A 21,811-nucleotide genomic window follows, 5' to 3' on the forward strand; every position below is an offset into this window, starting at 1 on the left:
TATTCAAAGCCCCACTGACCCTGGCGCCACCACTCCCTCCTCCCAGCTGGAGCTGAGCACGCTTTGGGGCTTCCCCAGGAGCGTCCCAGCTGTGGCATCCCTACAGATTTATTGGGACCAGTCCCAGGTGAGCAGGGGGAGCGGTTTCAAGGCACCACGGTGCCGGCAGCAACCCGTGAGCCCCTGCGGGGACAGCAGGGCACGGGCAGGGGACGGGGACCCTGTGGTCCCCCATGCCGGAGGGGGCTCAGCAGCCGCATGGGGCTTCCTCTGCGCCGGGCCCAGCTGAGCACAGTCCATCCATCACCTTTACGGCCTCCCAGCACCGATGATAATAAATAGCTGCCGGGAGGTGACACTCCTGGCCACCGGGACCCCCAGGAGGGGAGCACGGGGCCGGGGGCCACCGGAGCCCCAGGTGATGGCTGTCACCCGCTGACGGATGGCAGCCGGGGCGGTGACACAGCCCCTGCACCCGTGGCTAACGCAGGCAGTGCCCCGATGAATTCATCAGGCTCACCGCCGGCGTGATTCATGAGCGGGGCTGGCAAAAGGAGCCGGCGGAGAAGGATTGTGTTTGCTTAAAATTAATTTAGGGGTGGCAAAAGGAACCAGATGGAGAGCGCCGTTACCGTGCGCCGGGTCCCGGCCAAGTCAAGCCTCCTCTGCGGAGGGACCGTCCCCGGGTCCCCGCTCCGCCGGGAGCCCAGGAAAGCGCAGGGTTGGGGCCACTGAACTGTTAAAAAAATTTATTAAAATGTCCAGCAGTACAGAAACGCAGAGAGTCAGAAATGCCACGGAGGAGGAGAGGGGGAGAAGGGGAACGGGACACGGCAGTCACGTCGCAAACAGCAGAGATCAGAAAGCGCCGTACACACACACACGCCAACTCCAACGGGGAACCGACAATGAACGGAAAAGGGAAAATCCAACCCCAAAACCAGCCGGGAGGGCCCTGGTGCGGGGTAGCCCCACGAGCCAGGGCAGGGCAGGAACGGGGACCCCGTGCCGGGTTTGGGGACGCCCCGCGGGCAGGACCGGGGCGCTGAGGACACCGGCTGGGGCAGGAAGACGGGGAGGCTGTTAAAAAACTGGAGCCATCCAAGGGGATGCGATGGCCAAGGGCAGTCGGGGTGATGGGTGGGGGGCTGCTGCATGACCCCCCCCAAAACCTGGAGGGGACCAGACCCCAGCAGGGGCAATCAGCCAGCTGCAGAACAGCCCCCCCAGGGCTCCACGGGGATTTGGGGGTCCCCGTGCGGGGCTGGGGGCTCGACCCCGGGGTGCGGGCACGGCACCACAGGGTCGAGGACTGAGCGTGGGGCATGCGGGGAGGGCTGGGGACGCACACGCTGCCGCCCCCGCCCGATCCTATTCCCTACGGGGCCGGGCATCCTAGGAGCTAAAGCAACGGGGGGTTATAAAAGAGGGGTGGGTGGGAGGGAAGGGGGTCGGGAAACGTCACCGCGTCCCATCCCAGAGACGGCTGGTCCTGGGGCGCCCGCGGGGGCCCTTGTGCTTGCTGCTCCCCCCCCGGCTCTAGAAGTAGTGGCCCTCCTCCATCCAGTCCAGCCGGAGGTGCTTGCGGTGTTTTCGCCGCTCCTTGCGGGGTTTGTGGTGGTGGTGCTGGTGGTGGGGGTGGCTGTGGCGGTGCCGGTGGTGCCGCCGTGCCCGGTGCGACCGCCTGGCTAACGGGGGGCAAAGAGCGGGGGGCCAGGGGTCAGGGAGCCCCCAGACCCACGCACCGTTCCCGGACCCCCCCTCCCGCCCCCCCAAGTTCCCCACTAACGTTTTGTGCAGAGGATTTTGGGCCGGTCCCACTTGCCGTTGCTGTGGCACTTGATGGTGGGGATGTGGCGCTGGGTGAAGCCCTCCTCGCACTGGTAGCGCACGCTCGAGTGGATGCTGTACTTCTCCTTCTTCTTCCCCACGGCGAAGGCGTTCTCCACCTCCGGCGGGGGCCCGCACAGCACTGGGGGGGGGGACACAGACCCCATCAGCCACCACCCGGACCCCAGCACCGGGAGGGGACGTGGGGGCACCCTACACACGCCGCCGGTTCCGCGAGGCCGAGCGGCGGCGGTGGCTTCGTTACAGAGCCCATCCATCGAGAGGTTCCTCTGCCAGATTTGCAGCAAGGTGTTCCCGAGGATTTACATAGGTAATTAACGGCCTTATCGGGGCGAGCACATCGTTACGCGCGGCCGGCGGGAGAGGGAGGCGCGCTCCTCCGGCTCACAACGAACAGCTGGAGGTTAATATAACTTTCAAGATAAGGAATGAGAACTTAATAGTTTTAATGGCGGCAAATTAAGCAAATTAAAGTGGAGAGGGAAGAATTAACCGTGGGGAAAAAAAAAAATATAATGGAGATTAAGGGGAGCTGCTCGAGTTTTCCTTGGTGAGGGGCTGGGAGAGGTTTCCTGAGGATGAGGAGGTGCCTGGAGGCTGCAGGGTGGGGATGAAGGATGGGGATGATGGGGGCCATGGGATGGGGATGCTGGGATGGGGATGGGGATGGGGATGCTGGGATGGGGATGCTGGGAGCCATGGGATGGGGATGGGGATGGGGATGCTGGGAGCCATGGGATGGGGATGCAGGATGGGGATGTGGGATGGGGATGCTGGGATGGGGATGGGGATGCTGGGAGCCATGGGATGGGGATGAAGGATGGGGATGATGGGGGCCATGGGATGGGGATGTTGGGATGGGGATGTTGGGATGGGGATGTTGGGATGGGGTTGCTGGGATGGGGATGGGGATGCTGGGAGCCATGGGATGGGGATGAAGGATGGGGATGATGGGGGCCATGGGATGAGGATGAAGGTTGGGGATGTTGGGATGGGGATGCTGGGAGCCATGGGATGGGGATGAAGGATGGGGATGATGGGGGCCATGGGATGGGGATGAAGGTTGGGGATGTTGGGATGGGGATGCTGGGAGCCATGGGATGGGGATGTTGGGATGGGGATGATGGGGGCCATGGGATGAGGATGAAGGACGGGGATGCTGGGATGGGGATGGGGGGACCCTGGGGGTGGGCCCTGGGGCTGTCCCCATCCCGCCTTTCTTGTACCTGTGCCTTTCTTGCAGATGTAGGGCAGGTTGTAGTTGCAGGGCACGTCGTTCCACTTGCCGATCTCGTGGGACACCAGCACCACGCAGTCCTCGCCGCCCGCGAAGAAATTGTCGGGTTGGTTCTCCCGCCAGTTCTCGTATTGCTGGTGGGAAACGAGGCGGGGGGGGGGGGGTGAGAGCACCCGCACCCCGCGCCCTGCACCCTGCGCCCCAGCAGGAGCCACCCCCGCGGGCCTCACCAAGCCGGTGTTGTCGGTCCACTGGAAGTCCTGCTCCACGATCCTGTCATTGAGCCCGATCCAGGTGTTCTCGTGCCCGAAACCTGGTGAGAGAGGGGTGAGGGGGGGGTCCCCAACCACCAACACCCGCACCCATGGAGGTGAGGAGCACCCAGGGGTGCCGGTGCCTGGAAAGCTCCAGGAGCAGGAGCCCTCTGGGCTGCAGGATTCGTGGCTGGAGAGTGATGGGATCCTCCTGCCACTGCAGGAGGGACATGGGGACCCCCCCCGTGTCCCAACCCCCTCCCCAAGCCCGTACTGTTGATGAAGCCGTGCTCCTCCTGCGAGTGGATGCTGGTGAGGTGCCCGGCGCGGCGGCGGCAGTCCCGCTCCGCGTCCTCCCAGGAGCGCCGGCGGGCGAAGTAGCGGTAGCAGTGGCCCTGGAACTTGTGCCAGTTGTGGTCGCAGCCCTCCGTGTCTGCGGGGACATGGGGACACTGGGGACTGGGGCCAGCCCCCAGCGCCCTGGGACGCACAGAGACGCTCCCCGCTGCGGGGGAGGCTCCCGGGTCCTGCCCCGGAGGGGCAGAGGCTGGATTTGGCCAGTGATGCTGCCCTTGGGGGGGACAAGGGGGCTGCCCCGTGCCTCTCTCCCCACCTTTCTCGCAGCGGCTGCCCCCGTAGCTGGGCAGGCAGAGGCAGACGAAGGAGTTGACCTCGTCGATGCAGGTGCCGCCGTTCTGGCAGGGGCTCGACAGGCAGTCATCGATGTCTGTGGGGACGGCAGGGGGCTCTGGGCGCGCCAAGACCCCCCCTGGCACCCTCCTGCCCACGCCGGCCCCACCGGCAGCATGGGCACGGCACGCGGGCGTGCTCACCGATCTCGCAGTTCTCCCCGGTGAAGCCCTGGGCGCAGCTGCAGCTGCAGACGGAGCCGTTGGCGTGGCAGGTCCCGCCGTGCAGGCACGGGTTGTTCTGGCACGGGTTGGCCGGGGCTGCGGGGCAGGAGCGGGTGCCGTCACGGGGGGCACCCCGGTGCTTCGCCCCTACCCACCCCATTGCCCCCATCATGCTGCGCCATGCACTGGGACACCCACCCAGCCCCGACACCAGCCCCAGCTCCTTGCTGGCAACGTGGGGACAACACAAACCCAGTCCTGGTCCTGCCCCAGGGCCTTGGCACGAGGACCACGGCGACTTTTCCGCCTCTCAGTGGCTCTAAATCTCACGTATATTTGTTACTTTTTTTTTTTCTTTCCCCAGACACCAAAAGTCTGTGTATGCTCAACCCCCTCTGCTGGGAGCTGCCTCGCTAGCTATTATTATCAGCGACTGCAAATATTAAATATTTAGGAGGACGCTTTCCTGGCTCGCATTAATAGCTCGGCTCGCTTTGAGAAACCCCGGCGACGCGCTGAACCTGTCACAGGCACAAAGCGAGCACCGAAGTCCCCGACGAGCCCTCTGCCTTGGATAAAACCTCTGCTTTGAACCCGACCCCACGGGTCTGCACCGTGCCCAGCGTCCCCAGCACCCCAACCCCGTGGCACCGCGCTCACCGTGCCGGCTGGTGTTGCCGGTGCCTGTCCAAGCCAGCAGCTCCCTCTCCTCCAGCAAGGGCTCCTCGCCGCTCCCGCTGTCAGCATCCAGCAGCGGGGCTCCCCCGGGCCCCCCTTTTGTGGACGGCTCAAAGAGCGGCTCTGCGCTCGGGGAGCCGGGCACCTCCGGCACCCACGGGTGGGGGGCTGTGGGTGACGGCCAGGGGGCGTCAGTGGGAGCTGAGGGGCGGCTGACCAGGGTGGGAGGGTCTTCCCTCTTCGCCTCCCCCGAGGTGTCCTCCTCGCTGGGGCTGGGGGGCTGCCGGGGGGCCGGGGGGTGCAGGAGATGCTCGGCTCCCTCCAGCTCCGGCGCCGTGGGGCTCACAGGTCGTGGGGCACCCGTGGAGCCATCCTCTGCCTCCCCCGTGCCCTCCGCCGGCCACTCGGAGCCAGCCCGTGGGGTCACCTCGCCGGCCGTGGGTGAAGGCGAGGGGACGTCCCGTGCCACGGGGGTGACGGCTGCTTCGTCCCTCGGCTCAGCCGTCCCTGTCCCTGCATCCCCGTACCCGGCTGGGTGCTCGTGGACAGGTTCAGCCCCCATTTCGGGTGCCCCCTGGGGAGCTGTGGGGCTCAGCCCACCCTGATGGGGATGGGGAGAAGCCGCCACCGTGGTGCCAGGGACCCCCATGGGCAGGTGAAGGAAGGTCACTGCCTTCCTCTGCCTCTCCAGTGAGCCTTCCCCCAGGGCCCCGCTGCCATCACCGCCGGGCTGCGGGGACGTTTCGGGGAAATCGGCCACCAGCGGGGCTGGGGGCAGCGGGGGCCGTGGTGGGACGGGGTCGCCGTCCTTCTTGGGAGGGGTGTCCCCAGAGAAGTCCTCGGTGGCATCCGCAGGCAGCCAGGGGGAGTCACCGCGGGCGCTGGGGCCACGGGGTGGTGCCCCCACTGCGATGACATCCTGGTGGTCGGAAGCACCATGGGGAGCCACGGGGGTGGGTGGTGACAGTGGCAGGGACGGCCGTGCAGCCCCCCCGGGACCACGCGGGGCCGTGCGGGGGCTCCACTGAGGAGAATCCCTTGGTGACGGGGGCACCGGGGCAGTGGCTGGTGCCAGCAGCTCTGCAAGAGATGGCACAAGGTGGGGGTCCCCTGGGCTGGAGCACTCCAATGCCACTGCTACCACCCCCCCCACACACACACACACCCCAAGCATCACTTACTGTGGCCGATCTCATCCTCCACCTCGTTGGAGAGCGGGTAGGGACCCCCCCCAGGGGGACTCTCAGCACCGGTGTGGGCGATGCTCCACGTCTCCACCGCGTTGGCTGCAGCCCCCTTCACCTCCAGAGCCAGGATGGGGGCGTGGGTGACTGTCCCCACTGGGTCCCCGGCCACCGTAGGGTCCCCAGACACCATGGGGTCCCCAGCCACTGTGGGGTCCCCAGCCACTGTGGGGTCCCCAGACACTGGGGGGTCTCCAGACGCTGGGGGGTCCCCAGTCACCGGGGGGTCCTCAGCCACTGGGGGGTCCCGGCTCTGCCGCTGCAGCTGGAAGTAGCGCCCATTCAGCCCAGCATAGCTGCTCCTTTTGGGGGCACGTGAGCTGCCCAGCAGGGTGCTGGGGGTCTCTGCTGCCGTGCCAGGGACTGTCCCCAAGCCAGGCGGTGCTGTCGGTGAGCTGGTGACCTCCTGGGCTGGGCTTTGGGACTGCGGCAGCAGGGCAACCGGGGGCTCCTCGGGGCCGGGGGCTTCTTGCACAGGCGGTGCTGGGCTGCTGCTGGCCGGATCCTGCCGGGTGCTCACAGGCTCCTGGTCCACCACGTTGAGGGCTTCGTCCTCGTGGGGCCACGCCGGCGAGGAGGTGGTGGCTGGCGGCAGGGCCGTGCCGTTGGCCCCGGGGATGTCACCGCGCCACGCTGCCACGCTGCTGCTCACCGCCCGCAGCTGCTCATCCTCATCCTCCCCCGGCCCCGCAGCCCCCGGCTGCGGCAGGAGGCCGACGCGTGGGGTGTCCCCAGACGTGGCCGGGTCCTCACGCTCCTCCTCGTGCTCCACCAGCACGTTGTCGCTGCCCGGCGGGTCGGGCGTGGGCAGCTCCTGCTCCTTCTGCCCCGCGTGCGCTGCGGCGGAATCACCGGCATCCAGTGTGTCCGCTGTGGGAAGGAGGACCGGGGGTGGGCCGGGTGCCTGGGACACGAGTGGGGACCCGGTGGTGGCACCACAGCCCGTCTCCGTTACCTTTGTAGCAGTAAGCATCAAACTTGGAGGCGGGCTGGGGGAAGCCGGTGCGGTTGGGGAACTGGTAGAGGGTCCTGACGCCCGAGGCCTCGCCGCCGCATTTCCTGCGCGGGACCCTGATGGGGTAGCGGACGCTGCCGTCCGCCAGCCAGCCGGGGTCGCACTGGTCCAGGCCATCGCGCCAGGCCAGGTAGAGCTGCCCAGTGGTGGCCAAAGAAGCTCCCCGGGCCCGGCAGTGCCTCCGGGCCCCCTGCAAGGTGAACCGCCCCGGCGCCGTGGCGTAAAACACCTTCCCTGCAAGAGAGCAGAGCTCGTCGGAAAGCCGTCACCATCCCCTAGGGTGGCACCGAGCACGCCAAGGGATGTCCCCAGGCATCGGCGCGTGCCCACCGCCGCGGTGCTGCTTGCCTTGCAGCTCCCGTGCGTAGCAGTAGACATCGTACGCTTCGCCAGGGTCCCTCTGGCCGTAGCTGCGGACGCCGGGGAGGCTGTTGCGGTCCCCGTAACAGCCGGGCCGGGACAGCGTGATGGGATACCTGCGGGAGAGGGGCGTGGGGGGTGCTCAGCTCCGTGGGTGCCCACGACAAGGGGTACCCACACCACGCGCTTACCGCACGCTCTGGTCAGCCAGCCAGCCGGCGTCGCAGTTGTCGTAGCCGTCCTCGAAGGCGGCCTGGAGGTGCTGGGGTGAGGCGATGACGGCCGAGTTGTCCAGGCAGGCGCGCTGGGCAGCGGCAAAGGTCAGCGCGTAGCGCTCCCCCGCCGGGCGGTAGTGGAAGACGACGCCTGGAAGGAGAGCGGATGGCACGGCTCGTATAGGGTGCACGGTGTGTGTGGCTTGCACTGGGTGCATAAGGCGCACAGCTTGCAGAAGGGGTGCAGGGCACAGGGGCTGCGTGGCTTGGATGGGATGCATGGCTTATAGCGGGTGCACGGCTCGTAGGGTGTGCACGGCTTGTGTGGGGTACAGGGCTTGTGTGGGGTACAGGGCTTGCGTAGGGCACATGGGGCGCACAGCTTGCATAGGGTGCATGGCACGCATGGCTCACACAAGAGAAAAAGAGTGTACAGGGTACAGGTGTGGGGTACGGGGCTTGTACGGGGCACAGGGCTTGCATGGTGTGCTTGGCTTGCACAGGGGACGCAGGGTGCACGGCTTGTGCAGGGCGCACGGTGCACACGGTGCACGTGGTGTGCACGGCTCGCACGGCTCACACAAGCACGATGCCCCACGGCTCACCCGTCACCTCGAGGGGCAGCAGGTCCTGCTCATCATCGATGCCGGCCACCACCTCGCAGCGGTACAGCCCCGCGTCGCTGGCGCGGGCGGCGCGCAGCAGCAGCGTGGCGTTGTAGCGGTCGCGGGGGTAGCCGGGCAGCGACACCCGGCCCTCGTAGGCTTTCACCACCTTCACCGCGTTGTCCTTGGCCACCAGGATGGGGACGTCCTCCCTCTGGCCCGTGGCCGAGCGCACCTTGCTCCATTTGACACGGGGAGGGTCTGGGGGCTCGTTGGGCCCCAGCGAGGCGGAGGGCTGGAGCAGGAAGAGGCAGGGCAGGGCCACGGGCTCCCCCAGCCCCGCGCGCACAGCCTGGTGCTGCACCCGGTTGATGTGGATCACCTTCCCATCGTCCTGGGAGCCTGCGGGGAGAGGCGCCCAGATACCAGGGGGATGGGCAGCACGAGCTCCCGCAGGGCTCTGGGGCTGCTGGAGGGTTTGTCCATAGCGTGGGGGGAACTGAGGGGGCGGGAGGGCATTGTAGGGTCTTGTCCCATCCCTGCCCTGCGATTCGGTGGCACCCGACCCCACTGGGAGAAAGCCACCCACCCCCGAGCTGGGATAAAGCGTGGCAGCGATGAAGACCTCCTCCTCCTCCTCCCACAGTAATCCTGCCCACCCCGGGCACTCTCCCACAAATCCCATAACTCTCGGAAAGCCCCAAGAGCTGCTCTCCCTGCCCGCAGCGGGGACGGTGGCAGATGCTCCCCGCAGAGCCAAGCTGGCTGGGGACGGCCACTAATCCCGGTGCGGGACCCCCCCGGGCGCCTTCCCCCACCCTATTCCCACTCCATCGCAGCCACAGAGCTTCACCCCGAGCCTCTCACTCCTTAGGGGTTCCAGGGGTCCTAAAGCACCCCAGGAGCAGGACGTCACCGTGCCCCTGCCATGCGGGATGGGGACACGGGGTGGGCAGAAAGGATCCGGCCCCAGAGACGCAGCAAAGCCACCCGTGGGGGACAGCTCGGCGGAGGGGGGGTGCTGAGCCAACAGGATTAAGGGTTTAAAGTCTCGCTCGGCACGAGGGGGAGATCACGGCCGCCTGGGGGGGCTTTTCCCTCGCTAATCCCCTGCCGGCCCCTCCAGCTCCTGCGTTTTATCCCACTGCGGGGCCAGGGCATCGCGCGGCACCGACGGAGCTTGCAGACCCAGCCCCCTCCTGGAGCCGGTTGTTCTTCGCCCTAACTATTCATTAGTGCTGGTAGTTCATTATTTGTGTCTGTTTCCTCTTATTGGCGAATTATCCCCAGCTACTTCGCGCCGCCGGCAGGCGACGGCTCCTTGCTCTTCGCCCACAAGCTGCTGCCCCTGCTCGCAGCTGGGAGGGGGGGGGGGCAGGATCTGTCCCCTGGGTGCCACTTACCCAGCACGGCGATGGGGAGCAGGGAGAGCCCGAGCAGGATCCAGCAGCCGGCATCCCCCATCACCTGGACCATCCTTGACCTGCAACGAGAGCGGGGTCGGATTCTCGCCGCTCCCCCGTTTGCCCGGTGGCACGCCATCGGTCCCTGAACCGCCACAGGGCCGCGGTGACACCGGCCCCCCGGGAGGCGCGGGGAGGAGCAGGATGAGCTCCGTTAGCAGGAGAGCATGAGCCTGGGGAGAGTTTGGTTTCGCTGCCGGTGCCACCCACGGTGACATGGCTGTGCCTCCGCTACGGGGGCACGGGTAAGCCCCGGGGTCCTGTAGGCTCCCCCCAGCCTGGCCGTGCAGGATGCGGCCCCATTAACATGCAGCGGATGCCTCCGGCTGCCGGAGCCGGTGTGGAGCATAAAACCAGCAACGCCACTCGCCGAAAAGCTCCCATCCATCTGCTTCACTGCAGCAACGATCAGTGTTTTCTAAATCATTCGGTCCCCGGTCTGGGAGGGATGCTCAGCACCCCCCCCCCCCCGGCTCTGACACCAACCTCTGGCACGGCCCTGCCCCGTCCCCTGGCCGGGATGGGGACCGCCTGGTTTTGGGGACACGGCCCCTCGACCCTCCTGAGCTGCGGCTTTCGGCTCAGCCCGCGGCTTCCCCGCTCCCCGATGCTCCATTTTCCAGCCCTCGATTCCTCCCCCTGTCCCTTCTGCTTTTATGGGACAAAAATAGAAATAAAGAGCGAAACGGCAAGAAAAAAAGGAGACCGCCCGCGTTCAGCGCTGGAAAACGGCCTTTTGGGGGGGCACAGAGCTGGGTTTTATTTCACCTGTTCTACAGAAGAAAGGATTTGCAGTCCCAGCAGCTGCCCCTTCCCTTTAGCACAGCTCCGGGGGTCTTTCTGCCTCCAAAACCTGCAGCTAATAAAAGCCGAGGGGGTCGCCTGGCCCCCAGCGTGGCTCCGCACCGTGCCTTAGCGTATCTGCAGGAGGGAAGGATGCGGCCGGGGACGGCCTCTGCGGCTCGCTGCAAAGTCGGGGACAGCGGCGGCTCCCCCGAGATGCTCTGGGATGCTCAGAGAGCAGCGGGACTTAAGGCCTGGGGGGGGTTTCGCTCTCCGGGAAGGAAATCCCAGCGAAATCCCGGCCCCGCTGCCGCTTCCCCAGCCCCGATGGAAACCGGCACTCAACTTTTCCCTGATTTCCCACTACAGAAAAAAAAAGACCTAAGTGACTTGGCATGCCCAGGCGCTGGGGTTTCCAACTCCTCCCCATTGAAATGCAAATCCTGCCTTCCTCAGCTCTCCCAGCACAAACCCTCGGTGCCGGGTGTGGGACAGGGACCCCGGGGTGGGGATGGAGCGGTGGGTGCAGGACGTGGGTGCTGGCTGCAGGGTTGGGCGTGCCCAGGAGATGAAGCACTGGGGTAGAAGTGCCAACCCAAGCACTGCACTCACACACATCCCAGGGCTTCGAATCCCCCACAGTCCATTTTTTTTGGCCTTTTCACCCCTGTTTTCCTTTTTCACTTCCCTTGACACTCATCCCTGCAGCTTCCAGGCCACGCCGGGGTGGCCGCATGGATCCGGAGCCGAAGGGACCCGGGGGAGAGCCCGACGAGTGGCGTCCACGTGCCATCGTATAAATACTCCGCTAAGCTCTGCGCTGTTTACCCAGAGCCGCTGTGCTGGAGACGGGTCCTCGCTGAGCAAACGCGGCCCACGCCGCTGGGTAAACATTCAATATTTTATTTAAATGTTAAACATGGAAGTTGCTCTTTGGATGCGCAGCCGCCCGCCGCGCCTGGACGGGCAGACGGATGGCACCGCGCTCCCACGGCCGTCCCCGGGCTGGCAGCAGCGGGTGCAGGGCGCCGTGCACGCGGCGGTGAAGGGGCTGCCTGGCTGTCAGCGGCCCTGACATCAGCGTTTCTGCAGGTTTTGCTTTCGCAGCAGTGGCGGCACGGTGCTGGGAGTGGACGTCAGCACCCGCTGCCTCCCTGGGGACCCCAGCCCGCCGCCAGGGCGCACGGCCCCAGCTGGCCGCTGCCACCCCTGCCCTTCAAGCGCATGGGGACCGTGTCCCGCTGGCACTGTGACTCTGCTCCAAGCAGGAAGACAAAGGGAGGACCCCGCCGTGTCCCCAGGCCCCGTGGCTGCCATTGCCCTCAGCCAGCGCCAGCCCGAAAAGTTGATCCCAAGGTCAGGGGAAGAGGCAGCGCAGCCTCCAGCCCTGCTGGTGCCAGCTCTGTGCGCAGCCCCCCCCACGCGCCCTGCTGGGACCCCCTGGGAGAGGGGACGTCAGGGACACCGGGGACAAAGCAGAGCCTGGGCACAGCCAACATTCCCCCTCCCCAAATTAATTTTCTCCCCATTATGATGTCCCCAGCTCAGGGACCGCATCCAGGCAGCATCCCCGGCACCTCGTCAATTACGGGGCCGTCTCCCTCCCTCCCACCTCCTCCCGATCCACTAACCCCCAGCCAGCTCCAGCACGGCCACTGGGGCAGGATTTGGCCCGGGGGCCGTGGGTTCAGCTGGGTGTCACCGCGCTGTCCTCGGCCACAGCTGGCGGTGACACCAAGGCACGGAGGGTGGCACCGAGAGGCAGCAGCGGCCGTGCCACCGCGTCCCCGCGGGCTGAGCGGTGCGGGCGCTGCGGGTGGCCGCAGTCGGGGCGATGCCACGGGCTCGTGGCACGGTGACACTCGTGGCGCCACGTGGCTGGGCCCTCTCGGGGACAAGGGAAGCGTCCCCGTGCCCTACGCGGCCCGGCACCTGCCGCAAACCGGGGCAAAAGCCAAAGGAACGGCAGATGAGAGAAATTTAAAATAACACCGGTGCAAAGCCGCCCCCCCAAGCCGGGCGAACATTTTCACATCTGTCACTAGCTGTCACCACATGAATAATTCATCCGCCTCATGAATATGCAAAGCCGGGGCTGGTGATTAGCTTCAGCTGAAACCTAGCTTAATTCCTCCCAGGCCACCGGGTGCCGGGCTGACCCTGCCACTTTTGGGGCATTTTCTCGTCCCGCCCCGAGCCGCGGGGCTGGGCAGGGGGCAGCCGGGGGTCTGCGGACCTCGGGGTCCCTGCGGAGCAGAGGGGACGCTGGGGGGGACACGGGCTCAGGGACACTGCCACCCCCATGGGCTGCAGCAGGACGGGGGCGCCCCCAGCTTTGGGGACCCCCCAGCCCTGGGGGTGCCTCCAGCCCCGCGCCACCTGCAGCCGGGGTGCTGGCGCTGTGACCTCTGCTGTCCCCACGGGTCACCGTGGTCCCCAGCACCATCAGGGCACCACGGAGCATTCGGCACCCGGCCACCTGGGTCGTCACCACACCGCGGGGCCGATCCTGCCCCCTGCACCCCCATGTCCCCACATCCCTCCTGGCGGGGTGGGGGCGAGCACCCAGGGCCCCCGCAGGGCTGCGCGGCCACGGCAGGAGCCCGGCAGCGGGGCTGGCTCCGCGTCCCCTCCTCTCTGCCCACAACAAAGGAATTCTGCAAACCGCGCTGCCGTCACATCTCGCAGGCAACGTGATGCTCCCGCTCCCCCCCAGCCTGCGAGAATAAATTAGCACCTCGGCAAACTGTGATCCTGGCCAATATGGGCCCTTTGCTGGGTGCGATTTTTATTAGGCAGACAGTCTGCAGCCTTTATTTTAGATTTCGCTCTTATTTTTATTATTATTTTTTTCCCACCCCCCCCCCCCCCGGCTTTTTGTCTCTCCCTGGGAGGCTGAGCACCCGTAGCAGGAGCCCCAAAACCCATGTGGAGTCACGGCAAACCCCGGCCCCATAGCGGGCTCGGCCGCACACCGGCAAGCGGCCCCAAAAGCGGCACCAGAGCCCACCCAAAAGCAGGGAGGCTGGAGGGTGCAGGATGCGGCCAGCGGGCCTGGCCCAGAGCTGGGCCTCCAGCACCTTCCTGCCCACGAAACACCGGGTGTGCCGGGCTCCTGGGGAGCCCCCGAGCACCCCAAAGCCCTCGCTGGTCCCCACGCAACCATCCGTCCTTCCCGGCATCCCGCCGGCCATCCCAGCCTCGCCGTGCAGCTGGCGGATGCGGGCTGGGACTCATCCTGCCCACGGTGCCGAGCCCCTGCTGTGACACCAGCCCTGCCTGGTCCCCAGCAGCTTGGGGGGGGACACTGGGGACACCACGTCCAGAAACTTTCCGGCTCCCTCCCTGATGAGGAAACCCCGGTGGCACCAACAGGGACCGGGCAGGGGAGGAGACCACGGCGCACCGGGTCCAGCACCACAGGGAGGGGACCCCCAGCTGCCAGCACCTGCCACCCTCCCCGTTGTCCCTTGTCTCCTCTCCCCGCCACCACCTCGCTGCCAGCATCCTCCAGCCCTGCCTGTCCTACTGGCCTCCGTGCTGGTGGCCCCCAGCCCTGGTGTCCCCAAGCCCCTGTCAGCACCGGTGTCCCCAGCCTCAGAGCCCTGGTCCCCGTGTCCTGCTGTCCCCAGCGTCCCCCCACGCTGGTGTCCCAGTGGCGTCCCCACAATCCCAGTGGTGCCGGCCCTATTGTCCCCCAAGCCCCACTCCTGCTGCCCCCCAGCTGGTGTCCCCCCCATCCCCAGTGTCCCCCTCCCCAGTGTCCCCATCCCCAATGTCCCCAACCCCCTGTCACACCGCGCCCCCTCTCCAGCACCCCCCATCCCTTCCCACCCCGGTGTCCCCCCACCCCAAACCCGTTGTCCCCAGCCCGGTGCCCGCACCCCCGAGCCGTGACAGCCGCCTTGTCCCCCCCGCGTCCCCAGCCCGGATCCGTCCCTCCCGTCCCCCAGCGGTGCCACCGTCCCCGTCCCCGTCCCCATCCCGGTGCGCTCCCACCGCGCGGCACCGGGCACCGCAGCGGGGGCGCGGCGCGGGCGGTGCCGGTGCCGGTACCGGTACCGATACCGATACCGATGCCGGTACCGTGCCGTACCGATGCCGGTGCCGGTGCCGCACGTACCTGGGGCCGTGCTCACGGCGCGCAGGGGGTCATCGCCGCCGGAGGAGCCTCGCACCGAGCTCCCCGCCGGCACCGGGGGCTTAAAAGCGGGGAGCAGAGAGGGAGGTGGGGGGCGGGGGGGGGGGGGGGGGCAGCGGGTCGGGGTCCCCCGGAGGGGGCCGAGCCGGGCCGGGCCGGGCCAATCGCGGCTGGCGGCAGGCGCGGCCCCCCCGCCGGTGCCGCCGGTGCCGCCCGCCCGCACCTGCCCGCAGCGGCGCCGAACCCCGCGCCCGCTCCGCGCCCCGCCGCGCTGCCGGGCGCAGGGCGAGGGGCGGCCGCGCATGCGTCTCCGCCTCCCCCCCCCCCACCCCCCCAAACCGGGGCCGCCCCCCCACCCCCCCCCCGAGGGGCCGCCCCCTCCCCCGAGAGCGGAGCCGCCCCCCCGGCGCCGCAGCGCAGCCCCCGCCGCTGAGGATGGAGAGGGTTTGGGGGATCCCAGTGATGGGGAGCACCCCTGGACCTCTGCCCCCCCTCGCCCCCACACCGTTTCGCCCCCCTGGCACTGCACCCCCGGCATCCCTGTGCCGGCACCCGGTGGGTTTTAGGGTGGTGGTAAAGCGGGGGGCATCCTCGGGCCCCTCTGCACCCCAAAATCGCTGCTCGGCCCCGAAGCCCCCTTCCCACGTTCGGCGCACCCCACCCCAGCCCTGCACGGAGACCAGCTGGCTCTGGGCATTTTTTTCGGGGGGGGGTCCAGATGAAGGGCACTTTCCCTGCCCCCCCCCTTAAATCCCTGCCAAGCTGTGCAGGCTGCATCCAGCACCTTCCAGCTCCCCCGCACCCCTGTACGGCCCCACGTCGGGTGGGAGATGCTGAGGATGCTGAGGATGCAGGAAGGAAGGTGCTGAGGGCGGATAAAGCCTGGGAAAAGCCCCAATACAGTGGGAGAGATGCTCGGAAGCTGCGATGCCAGAAGTCACCCCCAACATAGGGGAAAACTGTCACCGAGCTGGGGGGGGGCACTTTTTTTCCCCCCCAAAACCTGCCGGCCTGAATGGAGAAAGCCGCCCTGTCTCCCGCGACTTGGCAGCGGCCGGCGCAGCGCCCCGGCGGAGACGGGCGCCCTTTCTCTTCCGCGTCTATAGGATGGGCCCACGGAAACCCGAGAGCAAAGTTCTCATTTCCGACTCCATTGTGCGGGACTTCGCGGCCCAGGCGCCGCTTCCTGCCTTTTGTGAGCCCCTACCACAGAGCCCTTCTGTTCCCCTCCTTTCTGCCGCTGCAGCTGGCGGCCCCGGCCCCAAAAGGTGCCCGGGTGCGGGGGGAAGGCGGCAGGGGTTAACGGCCCCGTGGCGTTTGCCAAGCCGGGCTGGGGAGAAGGACCCGGTGCTGTCCCCATGCTGCCCTCGCTTGCTGAGCACCCAGGTGTCGGGTGGTGCCACCCTACAGGTCTCCAATTCATCGTCTTGGGAGAAAGGGCACCCATGGGTGCACCGTCTCGCTCCATCTCCATGTCCCCAGAGCGGGGACACGGGGTGGCCCGGCATGGGGACGTGGGTGAGCACGGATGGTCATGCTCGAGGCCGCACCTTTGGCCATGCTCAGCAGGATGAGGCCAGCTCCAAAATGCTGACCCAGCACCAGCTCAGCACCATTCGGGGTGAGGATGCTCTTGGTCCCGCACCCACGGCAAGCCCTACATCCCCCCTCTGCATTTCACAGCACGCCCAGGGACAGCGCCACTTCTTCCCCTCTCCCAGCTGGGAATTAACAGCGGCAGCACACCCCAGTGGGGGGATTTCTCCCCAAAAACACCCCCTGCCCCACAGGATGGTTGTGCCGGAGCCCAGCGAGGACCGAGCCCCGTGGGCAGCCCCGGCCCCGCGGGCAGCGCGGCCGAAACGCCGCCGGCCATTTGTCTTGCTGAGCGAAGGTGCCGGCAGTGAGTTATCGGAGCTCTCCTCTCGAGTGGAGATAAATGTCATAACAGACACCAGCCAGCGCGGCTTATGGATGAGGATTTAATAGACACCGCTCCCCCCCGCGCTCCTCCCCGCGCTGGCAGCTGCTCCGTGCCCGGGGAGCGCAGCCCACGGCGGGACGGCGGCGGGGACCGGCTCCCCCACCGGCTCGGGGCTGTGCCCTCCAGCCGGTCCCTAAGGGCAGGAGGTGAATTCGTGGGGTTCCCCTGGCCTGCGGCCAAGCCCCGATGCCCCTTTGTGTCCATCCCCTCCTGTCCGGCCTGGCAGGATGGGGTGGGAGATGCAGCTCCACGTGGCGCAGAGGGATGGCCCCGATTCCCCGTCGTTTTTGGGGAAAGGGATTTGGGGTCGGACTTGGGGTTCCCCAGCCGCAGCGCCAGCCCATCCTCGTCCTCTGCCCCGTCCCCCACTGCACGTCCTGCCTGGCTGGGCACCGGCAGCTCTGCCCCGAGCTGCTCCCGGCTGTCCAACGGGGTCCCCGCTGCGCCCCCGTGTCCCTATCCACACCAGGGACAGGCTGGGTGCCCCCTGGCTTGGTGGCACTTAGGTCACTCTGCACCTCGGTCCCGCTCTGCTTCGTCCCCAGCCCCGTCCAGTTTTGCACCGACGAAGAGAGCAGGGACCAGGGGCGCCTTTTTGAGCTGGAACGATGGGTTTCTGGCGAAATCCTGCAGCAGTGTTGCCGTGACGACCCTCCCGCAGTTTCCATCCAAAGATGTTTTCCTTTGTTGTGACAGGGATGCGGGGAGGGCACCGGGGAGGCGGCCGCGGGCGTGCGGGTGCACGACAGGGGCGAGGGGCTCCTGCCACCAAAGGCCAGGACCCGTCGCTGCCCCTGGGGACACCGGCACGGCACTGGCGTCGGGGCGACCCCACGGCAGAGCCTCCCGCTCCAGTACAGCCCCCAAGGACAGCAAAGGGACCGGGAGCCACACGTGGCACGAGTTTGGGAGGTCTCAGCCAGGCGTGCCTCCCGCTGAGGACCGCAAGAGAGGGGACGTGGCCAAGCCGGAGCACGGCCGTGTCCCCCCGGGGTGCGCGTGGGGACCCCGTCCCGCGCCCCGGCGAGCCGCTTGTTATTCCGCTCAGGTCCGCCTCCGGCTAATGAAGCCCGTTCCAGGAGAGCTGCCACATTCACTGGGAGAGCGGCTCCATAATGAGGCCCCTGCCACCGCAGCTGCGGCCAGCGCTTGGGGCGCTGGCACGGGGACAGGCGGCAGGACGGACGGACGGACGGATGGATGGATGGATGGATGGATGGATGGACGGACGGCTCTGCGGGGCCAGGACGCCGGGCGAGCCACAGCCGGTACCTGGGCTTGGTAAAAATGCCGCTGTGATGTTGGTGCTGGGGCTGGAGCGGGGCAGGACACCCCGATCCGGGGGCTGATCTGGATGAGACCCAACACTGGTGCCACGGAGCCACCTCCACGCTGTCCCCAAGCCCTGCAGCTCGCCCCAGCTGCTCCCAGAACCGTCCCCGCTTTTGGCCCAAACTGCCCCGTGCCGTGACCCGGGCAAGGGTGACGAGGGCACGGAGAGGACCGCGGGCTGGGGGCCACCACGGGTGCCGCGCCCGGGGATGGGGTACCCTGCCCTGGCCAAGCACAACTTCACTGCGAACCCGCCGGCAGGATGAATTGATTTTATTTTCTGTTTCCATGGCAACTGCCTCCTTCCCTTCCCCCTTCGGCCTGCCGGCAGCCCAGACCCGCTCCTGCGCCCTCCCCGGCCAGCACCCGGCCCCCAAAGGAGACGCGAGGGACACGGGCCGTGACCCAGCCTGGTCCCCTCCTCTGGGGACTCCCCGGGGTGGCAGCGCCACCAGCTCAGAATCTGCAGAGGGGGGCCCAATCCTGCACCTCTGCCCTGGCTGCAGCACGGGGGGGGGGATTTGGGGGAGCAGCCAGCGGAGCTGGGCACGCTGGGCACGTGTGCCCCCCCCGGGTCCAGGGGACATTCACCCCTCCTCAGCCCCTTTCTGGCACCGGCAATAACCAGCAGCAGGGCTGGACGCGGCGCTGCTTTATTACTCCTGGCGGTAATTGCCCCCCCTGGCCCTGCCCGCGCGGGTACTCCGAGTAGCGTGCCCGTTAGCAGAGCCGGGCTCGTTAACGGCGCCAGGCTCGTTAGTGGCACCTCATCCCCGACACCTGCTCCCGGCTGATGTGTCACCTCTCCGGCCCAGAGGGCGGCAGCCCCGTGGTGCTGAGGAGCACCATGGGCGCCCAGCACCCTTGGCTCCGGCCGGCAGGGTGCTCGCTGGGAGGTTGGTGGCTGGTTGTAACGAGATAATTATAATTACATCCCTTCCTCTGCCTCCCCCCGGAGCAGTGCTCTCACCGCTGCCCTGCGCGGCTCCTTCCCGGCGCGCGGATGCCACCACGCTGCTGCTCAGCACCAATTACCGAGCCCACGGCCACGCGGCAGCGGGCAGCGGTGCCAAACCTCGCCCTTCCCGGCCCCCTCGCCCCCAGCACCCCCCCGGCACGGCGGAGGGGATGAAGGCAGCATCGCATCCCCCGGGAGAACAGGCAGGGCCCTGTGGCGGGCAGGGCGGCCACGGCGCTGAATAGCGCCTGTGCCGCATTCACCGGTAATCCCCGGCGTTTACACGGAAGTGGAAATCAATCGCCGCAAGTAATTAACTGCAAAGGGCACAACACCCGCTTCTTCTTCGGAAGCGGCTCCCCGCGCCAGCCGGGGTTGCTCAGCAAAAAACTCGCACGCTGCCACCCCGCCGCACAAAAGGCTCCGGCACCCGCTTCCTGCGCCGGGCCGGCACCCTACGGGGCGGCACGGGGGGGGGTCTCGCCTGGTGGGAGCGGGGTCTTGGCTCCGTGCCGGTGCCTGGTTTCTCATCCCAGCAGCCTTTTCTATGAGCTTTTACAAAAGGCGAAGTCCCCCCTTGGGGCGAGCCAAGCCGCTCTGGGCCACGGCAAAATATCTGCGCTTCCCGCCCGGGCCTTTCCTCGAGAGCGAGGAGGGCGAAGAAGGATGAAGAACCCAGGGGACACGGGGTGCTGAGCGGGCAGAGATGGGGACAGGGGTGGTGGCAGGGGGGTAGTCGCCATCCCGGTGCCCCCCAGGGCAAGGGGGCTGCAGCGAGGCGGGGAGCGGCTCACTCTGCCCCGCTCGGAGCAGAGGCGCTGCCGGGGAAGATGCGGGTGGGAGGAGGCGTGGGCCGCGGTGGCAGAAATAGCAGACCTGTCCCTCACTGTGCCATTAGCCGAGTGACAATTAAGGCTCCCATGTTCCTGACCCAATTTCTCAGGCAAAACTCGGGGAGGGAGGAGGAGGAAGGTGCAGCGCGCGTCACGCGTGCACGCGTGTGCCTGCACGCACCGTCGCATGCGTGCTCGTGCACGGGCACGCAGGTGCGTGTCCTCGGTGGCACCGACTTGCACACGTGTGCCAGCATGCACACGCGTGTGCGCAGCCCTGGCAGGGGGCCGAGCCGGGAGGACGAAGCCCCCCCAGGCCCCGCATGCCGGCACAGAGCCGTGCTGCAGGGGGGAGGTGAAGGCTTTGCAGCACTCGCCTGGTTTTATTTTTGCTTTTGCCTGAGCTCAGAGGCAGCCTCAGCGCGGTCGCTGTGACTCATGCTGGCAGACAAACACCCGGGGAGGCTCGGGAGGGCTGCAGACCGCCGCTGTGCCGTTGGCTTTTGTCACCTCCCCCAGTAAAGTGGCAGTGGGGGCTGGCAGGGGACGCGGGACACCGCAGGGCTGGGGCTGGCAGCCTCGCCGAGCACCCACAAAGACCCGGGGCCGTGGGCAAGCGCAGCGGCACCATATGCTTGCGAAGGATAATTTTAAGCAGCTGTCGTGAGTGCGAGCGTGCGTGCGTGTGAGCGGGGCTGCTTCTCCCTGCACAGCTGCTGCAGGCTCCCCACTGCTCCCTCGGAGGCTCGGGGTGCGCAGCTCAACCCCGCACAGCAGCCAGGCCCCTGCCAGCACGGCCGGGGGGGGGCTGCAGGGGGGCTGCCTTGGGTGTGCAGGGGTGCTCCAGCATAGGGACGCACCTGAGCAGGGATGTTGGAGCACGGAGGGGTGCTGGAGAACACAGGGGGGCTGGAACATTTGGGGATGCTGGAGCACGCGGGGATGCTGCGGCACATGGGGATGCTGGAGAACATAGGGGTGCTGGAGCACGTGGGGATGCTGGAACATTTAGGGATCCTGGAAGATTTATGGGTGCTGGAGCACGCAGGGATGCTGGGGCCTTGGTGATGCTGGAGGACACAGGGGGGCTGGAACATTCGGGGGTGCTGGAGCACGTGGGGATACTGGGGCACACAGGACTGCTGGAGAACATAGGGGTGCTGGAACATCTGGGGGTGCTGGAGCACGTGGGGATGTTGCAGCGCATGGGGATGCTGGGGCACTTGGGGATGCTGGAACATTTATGGATGCTGGAACATGTAGGGGTGCTGGAACATTTAGGGGTGCTGGAACATGTAGGGGTGCTGGAGCACATGGGGATGCTGGGGCACACGGGGATGCCAGAGCATGTGGTGGTGCTGGATCCTTTATGGATGCTGAACGTTTGGGGATGCTGGAGCACATGGAGATGCTGGCGCATTTAGGGATGCTGGAGCACATGGAGATGCTGGCGCATTTAGGGATGCTGGTGCATTTAGGGATGCTGGAGCACATGGAGATGCTGGCACATTTAGGGATGCTGGCGCACACAGCCGGGCGCGTGAGGATGCCGGAGCGTGCGGGGTAGCTCCGCCATGGGGCTGCTCCCGTGCAGCGATGCCGGGGCGCGCAGGGGTGCCCGGGGCGCCGGATTCCCGCACACACCCGCACCCGGCTGCCCCCCCCCCCCCCCCCCCCGCAGCGCCTCCGGGCCGCTCCCCTCAGCCGCGCTCCGCCAGTGCCACCTACAGAGCTGGCCCAGCAGGGCACCGGCCGGGGACACCCCCGGAGCCCAAACCCCGAGCAGGGGCCGGGGGGGGGGGGGGCGATGCCGGAGGGGGGGGGGCACGAAGCCATCGCAGGGGCAGCGCCGGGCTGCAGCCCCCCGGGGGGCTCTGGGGGGTGCACGCCCCCCCCGGAGCGCTCAGTGCGGGGGGCTCCTGCCCACCTTGTGCAGCCCCTTGGGGGGGGGGGGGGCGGTGCAAATCCCCCCCCCCAAACCCAGGAGCGTGGGGTCCCCACCGA

General features: G+C 67.5%; 2 protein-coding genes across 4 annotated transcripts; one reads left to right on the plus strand and one right to left on the minus strand.

The window, feature by feature from the left end:
* Positions 1 to 736: 736 nt before the first annotated feature.
* Positions 737 to 14,817, minus strand: NCAN (neurocan). 3 transcript variants are annotated; one of them, XM_080565956.1, is made up of 15 exons: positions 14,683 to 14,817; positions 9,717 to 9,796; positions 8,314 to 8,715; positions 7,685 to 7,859; positions 7,482 to 7,609; positions 7,074 to 7,367; positions 6,056 to 6,988; positions 4,857 to 5,954; positions 4,176 to 4,292; positions 3,956 to 4,069; positions 3,617 to 3,775; positions 3,319 to 3,401; positions 3,078 to 3,222; positions 1,790 to 1,972; positions 737 to 1,684 (listed from the first exon to the last, which is right to left on the minus strand). In XM_080565956.1, the coding sequence occupies exons 2-15, from the start codon at positions 9,787 to 9,789 to the stop codon at positions 1,419 to 1,421; spliced, it is 4,170 nt and encodes a 1,389-aa protein (XP_080422082.1). In that variant the 5' UTR covers positions 9,790 to 9,796; positions 14,683 to 14,817; the 3' UTR covers positions 737 to 1,418. The 3 variants fall into 3 exon arrangements, with proteins under 3 accessions (XP_080422082.1, XP_080422081.1, XP_080422083.1); XM_080565955.1 differs by having other exon boundaries at positions 9,717 to 13,904; positions 14,683 to 14,808; XM_080565957.1 differs by having other exon boundaries at positions 737 to 1,688; positions 9,717 to 13,904; positions 14,683 to 14,808.
* Positions 14,818 to 15,451: 634 nt separating this feature from the next.
* Positions 15,452 to 21,596, plus strand: LOC308181860 (uncharacterized protein). The gene is made up of 2 exons (XM_080565602.1): positions 15,452 to 17,538; positions 17,733 to 21,596. Exons 1-2 carry the CDS (start codon positions 16,671 to 16,673, stop codon positions 17,798 to 17,800), a joined length of 936 nt encoding a protein of 311 aa, XP_080421728.1. The 5' UTR covers positions 15,452 to 16,670; the 3' UTR covers positions 17,801 to 21,596.
* Positions 21,597 to 21,811: the final 215 nt, after the last annotated feature.

Source organism: Anser brachyrhynchus (genome assembly GCF_964034855.1).
Source record: "Anser brachyrhynchus genome assembly, chromosome: 23".
Lineage (NCBI taxonomy): Eukaryota > Metazoa > Chordata > Aves > Anseriformes > Anatidae > Anser > Anser brachyrhynchus.

Coding starts and splice junctions, on each gene's coding strand:
- NCAN (XM_080565955.1), bottom strand. CDS start 9,855: ATGGCGTGCCACCGGGCAAACGGGGGAGCGGCGAGAATCCGACCCCGC. Junction 4,293..4,856: donor CGGCAACACCAGCCGGCACG/GTGAGCGCGGTG, acceptor CCTGCCCCGCAG/CCCCGGCCAACCCGTGCCAG. Junction 3,402..3,616: donor GGAGCACGGCTTCATCAACA/GTACGGGCTTGG, acceptor CTCTCTCACCAG/GTTTCGGGCACGAGAACACC.
- LOC308181860 (XM_080565602.1), top strand. CDS start 16,671: ATGGATGAGGATTTAATAGACACCGCTCCCCCCCGCGCTCCTCCCCGC. Junction 17,539..17,732: donor CGGCAGAGCCTCCCGCTCCA/GTACAGCCCCCA, acceptor TATTCCGCTCAG/GTCCGCCTCCGGCTAATGAA.